The sequence below is a fragment of the Talpa europaea genome, assembly GCF_964194135.1.
Source record: "Talpa europaea genome assembly, chromosome: 13".
NCBI lineage: Eukaryota > Metazoa > Chordata > Mammalia > Eulipotyphla > Talpidae > Talpa > Talpa europaea.
In genome coordinates this window covers 79,202,965-79,213,927 of record NC_140080.1, presented here as the reverse complement: position 1 = coordinate 79,213,927, position 10,963 = coordinate 79,202,965, and the positions used below count along the sequence as shown (strand labels likewise).

The following is a 10,963-nucleotide window of genomic DNA, read 5'->3' as shown; positions in this document are numbered from 1 at the left end:
ATTCATCATTCTCATATTCCTACTGAGGGAAAAAGAAATTCTTTTCTCTGTGATAAGTTATTTTTCTAAGTGACTTCTTTTAATTAAAAAAAAGAGAGAAAAAAGGAGGGGGGCAATTTTCCATGAGTTTCAATTATACAAATGCCACAAACAGCTTCTGAGGCTGCAGCTATGACAATGAACTTCCATGTCACAAGGAGGAGAAGGAAGTGGAAGGGAACAGTGCAGAGGAAACACAGTGACATTGTATTACAGTAGGTATTTACGTCTGCTATCCTCATCCAAGGTAAGGTCAACCACCTCTGCAGGTGAAGCCCAAGTCTGCTGGGGAGTCACAGCAGTCCATGACTGTGTTTGCCGGGTGCTCACGTACTGCGGGCCTGAGCCATGCTTCCATGAAGAAACACTCTGAATCACACCTCCTCTAGGATGGACACACCTGCAGTGGAGATGAAAAGCAAAAGCAGAGTTAATCCTACAAGAAAAAACAGATGACAAAGTAAGTTGCAGTTACACTGGCGCTGTTACTACGCGGGCTCATGAAATCCACAACCAACATCCTTCCCTTTTTCCTCCTCCCTTCAATTCTGCATGTCTTTCTGCCCACCCTCCTCACCCTAGTTTAGCTTAAAAAAGGCCAAGAGTCTTGCCTCGGTCAGATCCCCTAAATTATGCCTTCATCAGTTATTGACAATAAGATGGGGTGTGTCTGTCTGAACTCATCTAAACCCGAGATCTTCAGGACAGGGCAGCATATAAATCCAGAGCAAATCAAGATGCCAAACAATCTTAGTCTGAACAAATAAAACAGTAAGATAAACGTGAAATTTGTTTAAAAGTAAATTCTGTGCCATATGTGATGATAACAGGTTTGAAGGCAGTAATAGCAATATCATTTACATATTAGATTTGTAAAAGTCTGTAAGTACGAGGTCATGCATAAAGGATCAACTTCCCTCATCTTGAAGATCACAATAGAAACATTTGGCTCCTTCACCGGAAACACTTACTCTGTAGTTCAGTGAAAGTAGCAAAGCTGAAGCATTCAGTTTAGACTCTTCAAGAGTCCTATCAGGGACAGAACTGCCTTGCTGACAAATCTCACCAAGAGTCCACTGAAAGATAATTGTTTCAGAAACAATGATGTACTGAAACCACATTCCAGTCAAGTAATACAACTGTGAGTCTCCAGGGTTTCTCTGTCTACTAAAAATGGAGCTACCATATGACCCAGCAATTCTACTCTTAGGGATCTACCCAAATGACACAAAAATACTGATTCAAAAGAATACCCGTGCCCCCATGTTTATTACAGCACTATTTATAATAGGTCACACCTGGAAACAACCCAAATGCCCAAAAACAGATGACTGGATCAAGAAGATGTGGTATAGATACACAATGAAATACTACTTCAGCAATCAAAAAAGATAAACTAATGTCATTTGCAACGACATGGACGGAGCTAGAAGGAATTATGCTCAATGAAGTAAGTCAGAAGGAAAAAGAAAAATATCAGATGATTTCACTTGTAAGAGGAATACAAGGGAACCAAATAAGACATCAGGGGGAAAAATATAACAATACAAAATACAACACAACAAAACAAAACAAAACAAAAACAAACAGACAATTATAAACCAGAGACATCCTGCAGGGGAGGAGGAGAGAGGGGAATTGGAAGGAGGGAGGGAGCACTACAGGGGACTGTGGTGATGGTGCACGGGTAAAGTGGTGGAGAAAATTCTATGGGGACTACACCTGGGGCCGTGGGGAAGCAAATGTTGTTTAAAAATGATGTAAACTATATAAAAATTAATTAATTTTAAAAAAAGAACAACCAGCTGTGAGTCTCCAGGATGGACCACTAAGTTGTTTGTTTTTTTTTTTTTAAAGGCATGTTTTATTTATTTATTTGTTTGTTTGTTTTGTTCATACATGCACTGGGTACAGTCAGAAGCGCGGGAGGGTGAGAGAATTCACCAGAGCCAGAGCAGGGAGCAGAGCAGGCAGAAGGACCGAAGTACACTGCTGAGGGGAGCAGCGGGCGGCAGGAGAGGTCTGCGCGCCATGTGGGACCCTCCTCCAGTGGCCGGGGAGCAGCCTGGGATCAAACTGGCGCTGCAGAAGCTGCGGGCAGCTTCGCAAGCCAGTACTCAACCGCTGCGCCACCGGGGAGGCCCTGAAGACTAAATTTTTAAAGCAGTTTCAATTCATTTGACAATCCTAACAGATCTATGAGGCAAACATGGATGTTGTTATCCTTAATCTACAGACAGGGAAAATGAAAATTAAAGAGGTTACATGATTTGCCCAGAATTATGTTATTTTAAAATAGTAGGCCAAGAAATTTTAAGCCAGGTCTGTTCTCCAATCCAATGGTTTCCATAACATATTGTTTGTCCTGATGTGTTTATTAAATTAGGTAAGGCAAAACACAGCAAGAGTCAGAAGGGTGTAAAGAGAGGCCCAAAGTGACAATCTAAAAGTATAAAGTTCTTCAATAGTTCCAAATTTCATCTGTACAAGTACTTAGCTCACATAAATCTGGCTAGAAATTTAGCAGGAATTGAGGAAAGAATGGTTACAAAGAGAGTCAATGTAATCTTTGGCAGAATTCCTAGAAAATGAAAATCTCTCAAAGAAATGAGGTATTTAGTCCCAATTGTTAGTCTGTACTGCTATGTATCATAAAATGTAACTTCTGGTAGTGGCTTTTAAAGGGATCTGATCCAATCTGCTTATTTCATAGATGAGTAAGGCAAACACAACTGCCCAGGATCTTCAGTAAGTCGAGCATAGGGCCAGAACAAAATTAAGACTCCACTGGGGAGTTTACTTTCCACTAAATAACTGCGCCTTTCTTAGACTACACCTGAAGTATTAGGCTTTATCTGAATATGAAGAGCACTTACCTAGCCCCCTGGCATCATTAGATAAATAGCAAAGCAGATTCCAGAAAGAATCCAGATTCTAGTGTAAGCAAATGAAAGGCTTACAGAGGGCATTTACCATCAAGAGAGAAGAATGAGATGAAGCATTTCAATTATTTATATAAAAACAGATGACATCTGTAGTTATGTTTCAAATGGTTCCAGTTTCCTAAAACCAACATGGGCTAACTTAAGTAAGAAAGACAATTTATTGGAAATACACAATGTTGCAAAGAACTCAAGGATGATAGAACAAGTAGGCACACTTCGTTTTTTTCATGCCCCAACCTCTGTTTCTCTTACTTCAAAAATTTAGATTCTCTGGAGAACGTGATGACCCCATCCTTGGTGAAAAGCGTTCCAGTCTCCTATTCTATTAACTGTAGTTGGAAGGGCAGTTCCCAAAGAGAGAGTATCACCATGCAAAGTGGCTACTGCACTTTGTACAGAGATCTCAAGAGCTGAGTAAGAACCAGGAGTCAGTATATGGACAGCAAGTTTTGGATGATCACTACACAAACATTACAGCCCCTCCAAAACGGTATAAACTACCTTTTAAATATTCAAGTAAGTGCTGGACAGCTCCTAGGAATGTTAGAGAGTATTAAGATGACTTCTAAGCAACTTTTGAACAAACAGGTGAAATTATCCTTTTCGAAGTCAGGAGAGCAGTTACGAGGGGCAAGGTGGGAGGCTGCAACTGGAGGGGAGCAGAAGGGGCACTTCTGCTGTTAACAATGGATATTTGTTTATCTGAGTGCTGGTTCCTTGAGTATGAGTGGTTTGCAAAAATTAAAGTATACACTTACGACTTTTCTCTGTGTGTTGTAAGTCAATAAAACAGTCAAACAACAATTTTATGAATTAATGACTTCAACCAACTTGAATAAAATGGTAGGTAGGAGATGGATGAGGACAGAATAATACATTTCTATTTCAAGTACAAGGAAAAAAAAGGTTAACTTAAGACAGTGCACATTAAAGAACAAGTCATACCAAATAGCGAGGGGAAATGTTTCAGGAGGAAATGGGACCACAACAATTGTTATAAGATCTACACTGATGCCCCATAAAAGCTGGTCATAAGACGATCAAAACTTTGTAAGGCAACTACCATAAAACAGATTTTCATGCACTATCGCAAATCTTTCCTATTATAAGAGCTATGGAGTGGAACATAGCTGGTTTTAAATTGATCCAATCCAATTCCAGTAGAAATATAGGTTTCTTTCTCACAAAGCATTTAATCTGCTATGACTGGCAACACAACCTAGAGTTGTATTTTGAGTCTTATAACCAAGAAAATACTTGGATGTCATTTTCCAAAATGCTATTAAAAAAAACAAAACTTTATATAAACAGTAAGTTTTGTTATAACAAGTTACTGCTCTTCATACAATGACATGCATTAAGGAGAGACGTCACAGTGGAAAGGAAGAAAATGCAGAAAGAGGACAGGCTCTGATGGTCAGATTTTGATACAGTTAACTCACTATTTTAAGAAAACAACATTAAAAATTAATCATTTTTGCTCTCATTTACAGAGCCTCAAGGTGACCTCTTAGATAACATTTCTACTTATTTTTCCTAGCTGAAGATGAAATGAATCCTTCTAGATTTAGGAAAATGCTCATCTGCCTCCATATCAGTTTTAGAATTAATGTTAACAATGGACGCTAGGAAGTAATCATTCAGTCTTAAGTGCAAAAGCCTTTCTACCTCCGTTTTTTTTTTTTAAAGATTTATTTATTTATTTATTTATTTATTTATGCAAGCACTGGGTATAGTCAGAGGTGTGGGAGGAGGGTGAGAGAATTCACCAGAGCCAGAGCAGAGAGTAGAACACGCAGAGTGACGAAGTACACTGCTCAGGGGAGCAGCGGGCGGCAGGAGAGGTCTGCGCACCATGTGGGACCCTCGCCCAGAGGCCGGGGATCGAACTGGCACTGCAGAGGCTGCAGGCAGCTTCGCAACCCAGCGCTCAACCGCTGCGCCACTGGGGAGGCCTCTACCTCCATTCTTATGCTGACAAATGAACCAACATTAACACCAAGGACCACAGGACCAAAGACCACAGTGAATAAGGTTAGGGTTTGATTATTCATAAAAGCTTCAGAGACATAATACCAAATGAACAGTTCCAACATGGCTCCCTAACAAAAAGATGTGTGCTTTTTGTGTTCATCTTCTTAGGGCCATGGCCAATAAGGCTCAGAGAAGAGGAGGAATACACTGGCATGAAGGTCACAAATTAAAATTCTGGCAAAAGTAAGTGGGTTTAGAAATGCTACAGATGTTGGGAAAGTTTCCATCTCTTTGACCAAAAAAATCTCGTGCTGTTGAGCTGTCCAAAGATTAACACCTGGAAATAACATTTAGGTAATGTCACATTTATCACAGCAATACAAGGCAGTTGTAAAAGATGCATTCAACCATTAGTTCAGAAAGCATGCTTTCTAATCTGTGAATAGAAGAAACATGGAAGCTAAGTGAACACACCAGAATTGGGGGAGGGGGGCGGAAGGGAGAAGCAGGGAAAGATATTAACATGCAAGAAAAGAAACACGGTTTATCAAAAAAAAAAAAAAAAAAAAAAAAAAGCCACAACACAACCATCAATTACTGAGTGCAAATATCAAACAAAATGCTTCCAATATGAAAAGTGGCATCCAACGCAAATCAGAGCAACCACAGGAACAACTTAAGGACCAAGTTTGAGTCTTTGAAAACTCAGAAAGTTCACAAGGTAGAATATCGAAAGAAAAAAATAAGAACAGGACAACTAAATCCAAACAAAACATCTATGCATGCAAGTCAAATTAGAACAAAAAGATGTGGATCAAAACCTAAAACCTTTTTCCAAGCGATAACCCTGCCAGAAGCCCATCAATACTTCATAACTGCAACCCTAGACCTGTAAGAGAAATAAATTCCAAATGAGATACAGGCAGCCAAAGGGGCAATTTTGAAGCAACCACAAGAAAGCTTGTTCCCCCACCTGCTTCTTAGTTTTTTTAATCTCAATATCTGAAAGATTAGCAAATTTCTTCTAAAAATTTTGCCAAAAATTCTTGTCAGAAAGAGTAGATTCAATGACTCTTGATTCAGACACTAGACCAAAGGTTCCCTTAAAACAATATAGGAGGGAGTTCAAAGAACTCCAACAGAATCTGTCAATATATATTCCATTTATGGACAGTGTTAACCACCACTGAGATTTAGAAATGGATTTGTCACCACCTCCAAGATGATTCCCCCAGGTTTCAAAGCAAAAAATCAGAATAAACCATATCTTCATGCTATAGGGTCATAAGAAAAGTCCTTGAAAGCAATGTTGTAGTGTGTTATTTAAAAAGTAGCCAAATCTGGGCCTCCTTGGTGGCGTAGGGGTTAAGTCTTAGTGCTATCAAACTATCACCACTGCAGTCTGAGTTCCATCCCCAGCCAGGGAACTAACCCACCTATGGCACAGCAGACCTCTCCTGTCTCACCCTCTGCTCCTCTTAGCACTGTATTTCATTAGATATGCCTGTATTGGTCCCCACTCTGTCTCTGGTGAATCTTCTCACCCCCCGCACCTCTGCCGACACCCAAGTTCTTGCATGCATAAATAAAGATAAATCTTAAAAAAAAAAAAAAAAAAGGAGCCAAAGTCACTTGTCTTAGTCCAACAAAGAACAACATGTCTATAGGGTAAAATGAGAAGCTAGATGAAAGATCTAACAGGTTCAAAGAGTGTAATGGAGGCCATTTGTGTCTATATGTATATATGTCAGAGGTGGGGCAGGACTTAAATTCTAATTTGCTAGGTTTTAATAGAAATACAATGATAATTTTAAATCCAGAAACCAAAAATGTTGGTTAAAAAAAAAAGAGGCTAAAGGTTGCATGATGGAAGGAAAGAGCTGAAGAGTAGGATGACTCACTCTACACGCTATTTACTACCAAATATATTCAAGATAAAGTAAAAGGCAAGAAAGTGTGAACCACAGGGTAGAAGTATAATACTTAAAGAAGGGCAGCAACTTGGTCCAGTTAATAGAGAGCTAGACCAGATGATACTTCTCAGCAGAGTTAAAAGATTAGATAAATATCAAAGGTTATTACCTACTTCCGTCTATTTAGTTAGGAATACATGGATAATGATAATTTGAATTTTGAAATATAACTCAAAAGAAAGCTGATGAATTTATGATAATGTGTTCCTGGCACCATTAAGCACAATTTACCTATATTAATCTGTCAATAGGCAGGGTAAGTTTTATAGGAGGGAGTCTGAAATAAAAAATACTATAATTTCTAGAAAGATGCTGACATGGGGCTTTAAAAGGAGAATGTCTTTTATAATGTCTTCTAAAGAGAAAATGGAGAAATAAACTAATGGAGAACACATGCTGAAGTAAAGGAAGAAATCAGGAGTTCTGTCTTCCTCTCTGACTTGAAGGAAATAGGATTGAAGGAAACAGGAAAACAGAAGAGAATGTAATAAGGAACAGTTTTTGATTAAGGGAGAAAAAAGGAGCTCAAAGAAGACCAAAGAATGAAAATTCTTTCCTACCAGAATAGGGTAAATAAACATTTTAAAAAAGAAAAGAAATAAGGAAGCAGCTATGTAGGCATACCTATGGCCCAAATAAAAATAGAGGTGATACTAGTTCTGATAAAGAGAACTGATACTTTTGGGGAGATGCATTCTAAATGATAACTCTATATCCGTAAAGTTCCAATTATTTGACTGAAAAAAGCAGATCTCATTAGGAAAAGGCACCCTCTATATGTGTATTTTGCCTCCACTTCACTCAAAGGTTCACCTTAAAATAGGAGACAGAAGAAATGCTAGTGAACTTTTACGTCTGCACAAACCAAAGAAAAAAATCAGATTTAAGAGCAAGGTGATAGAGGAATTGTGTTATTTGGAGAAATAAGGACATCACAACTCTTGTGGCACAGAAGAAAGTTGTTTGCCATATGGAATACAGTTTTCCAAAGTCTAAATTTTTGTTTTGTGTGTGTGTATTTTAAATGTTCCTCAGGAATACCTGAGAAGGTTGAACCAATTATTAGGAATATAGCTCAAAGCAAGAGTCAGCAAATTTTTTCTGCAAAGAATTAAACAGTAAATATCTTAGGCTTTGTTGACCATTAGGCACCTGTTGAAATTCCTCAACTATGCCACCGAAGTGCAAAAACAGATGTCAACAATATGTAAATAAACCAACACGGCTCTTTTGCAATAAAACTTTACTTACAGACATAAAAATTTGAATTTCATATAATTTTCATGTGTTATAAAGCATCATTTTTCCTTTCGCCTTTCTTCTCCAACCATTTAAAAATGTAAAAACTATCCTCTGCTCTTGGCAGCAGGCCATATTTGGCTCAATAGCTATAGTTTGCTGACCCCTACCTGAAAAGAATGGCAGATTTCATAAAATTTTCTTAGTGTTAGGGGGAAAAGGATGTCCTAAAGCTAATTCCATACAGGCTTTGTGGACTCCACCCCCACCGCAGGCCAAAGCCAAAGACACTGGGAACTCCAAATCCCATCACCACCAAAGGGAAGGTGGCTGGGCCCTGAGGGTGGGGTTAAGCAGCCAGGTTGGTATAAAGCCAGACACATGGGCTTTGGAGGGGTCCCCCATTTTGGCTCTCCACCAGCTCGCAGCGGTCCGGCCAGCTCAGAGAGTGCCTTTGGGTTTCCAGGTTGGCGGATCGGGTAGGACGCATTAAAGACTTTTTTCCCTATTTTCTCCCTGAGTTGTACATTTTCCTTATTTCCTTTTCCCTTGTAAATAAACCTTTTATTAACCTTTTGTGTGTGCCTGTAGTGGAGTATTAAGAAGTCCCTTGTAAGCGTGCGGGTGAGGACCCACAGCCAGGCAACCCGTTCAATATCGGGGCTGCCCTATAACATTAGTACTACACACTAATTTGATGTCTGTGGGCATTTCCCCCCCCCCTAAGAAACAGGACTCCCTGAGTCACATGAATATTACTAGAAATACCCTCTGAGGGAACAGACCAAAATAACCTGTTTTGACAAAGTTTTAACAGAAGACAAGAAGAGAGGTACTCTAGGAAACAGGCAGGAGAGGAATGATGTAAGATGTGTATTTCCCAACCATTTCCTACCAAACGGATTTCAAGACAAAGTAGAAGGCAAAAAAGTATGAAAGACAGGGGGGAAAGTCCAATACTCTCATAAGAGAAAAATCTGTCAAGCTACCTAGATGTTTGCTAAAAATAAAAGAGAAAATTATCGGTTCTGGTTCCCACTATGTATGGTTCATATGTTCTTGACAGACAATATGCGACACCTTCTGAAGTTCATATTCTGAAGTTCAAAAAGTATTTCTTAATCCAAAGGAAGCTCAGAAATAACTCCCACCACTCATGCCAGCCATGTCATGAGACCTACAACTTTCTTCTCACTTATTTTCTGGTTAAAATGAAAGAATGTCCTACCTTGCATGTTCCTGAACTCCCACAATCTCCACTTCACTGTCTGAAGAGGCAATATTGATTTCTTCATTAAGTGGTGCATTGCCAGCAGATGTTTTGTCACTTGCTAGGAATCCTGGATCCAAATGACCTACGAGAGAGTAAGAAAAAAATAAACATTGTAGTTTGACTTCTTAAAGTAGCAGGAACAAATCACTGGCAAATTTCTCATCCAGGTTTAATCAACAGAATGGCCCTCTGAGCTCGCCACAAGGAGACTGTTACTCAGTGTTGTGTGTTTTAAAAAGTTTTTAAATTTAAACAAAATACAAGCTCATGTTTAAAAGAATATTCAGACATGAAAATAAGACTCACAAGTCTTAATCTCTATTCCTATTCCTCAGAAGAAAAAACTTGGGAGCACTTTGGTAAATATGTATATTTAAATAATAGGTATACATAAACTATGATAATACTCTGTATTTTATTCTGTAATGCTTTTTTTTAAAAGATTTATTTGTTTGTTTGTTTGTTTGTTTATACAAGCACTTGGTACAGTCAGAAGCGCAGGGGGGTGAAAAAATTCACCAGAGCCAGAGTGGGGAGCAGAACAGGCAGAAGGACTGAAGTACACTGCTGAGGGGAGCAGCGGTCAGCAGGACGTGTCTGCGCGCCACGTGGGACCCTCACCCGGCATTCGGGAATCCAACCGGCACTGCAGAGGCTGCAGGCAACTTCGCAACCCAGCGCTCAACCACTGAACCACCAGGGAGGCCCTATTCTGTAATGCTTTTTATATTCAACTGTAGTCTGTATTTAAGTGATTTGCATGGCAGGTTCCTCACCATCAAGTGAGCGATGGGGTTCTCTACTATTTATCATTTTAATAAAACAAAATTCTAAGCCAAGAAAGTGCAAAGATATAAATGAAATAAAAAGAGAGGCACTCCATATCATATTTATACTGGGGCGCTCTATGAAAGATTTAACAAATTAATCTCTAAAGAAATGCAGAGTTGACAAAATCTGACCCCAAACTACATCCACAAGGGAAAGCTTGAGCCAGATCACAAGTTTTGCTCTGCGCAGCTGAAAAAAAATCCCTGTTTTTGAGCTTTCATTAGACAGAAATACTCCTGAAAGCACAACAGTCCATGGCACTGAGGCATAAGGACTTCAACAATAGTCTTTTTTTTTTATTAAAGATTTATTTATTTATTTGTTTGTTTGTTTGTTTGTTTATTTATTTATTTATTTATACAAGCACTGGGTACAGTCAGAAGCGCGGGAGGGTGAGAGAATTCACCAGAGCCAGAGGGGAGAGCAGAACAGGCAGACTGACGAAATACACTGCTGAGGGGAGCAGCGGGTGGCAGGAGAGGTCTGCGCACCATGTGGGACCCTTGCCCTGTGGCCGGGGATCAAACCAGCACTTCAGAGGCTGCGGGCAGCTTCGCAACCCAGCGCTCAACGGCTGCGCCACCAGGGAGGCCCAACAATACAGTCTTTACAAAGCATTTAGTACCTGGCATGACCAACACATTTTCCAACACCACAGAAAACCTGAGCTCCACAGAACTCTCTCCCGC

The 10,963-nt window shown here is 39.5% G+C and overlaps 1 protein-coding gene across 2 annotated transcripts in view; it reads right to left on the bottom strand.

The window, feature by feature from the left end:
- Nucleotides 1–249: 249 nt before the first annotated feature.
- ARK2N (arkadia (RNF111) N-terminal like PKA signaling regulator 2N) overlaps nucleotides 250–10,963 on the bottom strand; it is a gene marked incomplete at both ends in the record, with an annotated part of 42,727 nt that continues 32,013 nt past the window's right edge. For both annotated transcript variants that reach the window (XM_084251925.1, XM_084251926.1), the window contains 2 exons: nucleotides 250–439; nucleotides 9,399–9,525. In XM_084251925.1, the coding sequence (XP_084108051.1) occupies nucleotides 250–439; nucleotides 9,399–9,525 (317 nt within the window). The remainder of the gene's footprint in view (nucleotides 440–9,398; nucleotides 9,526–10,963) is intronic.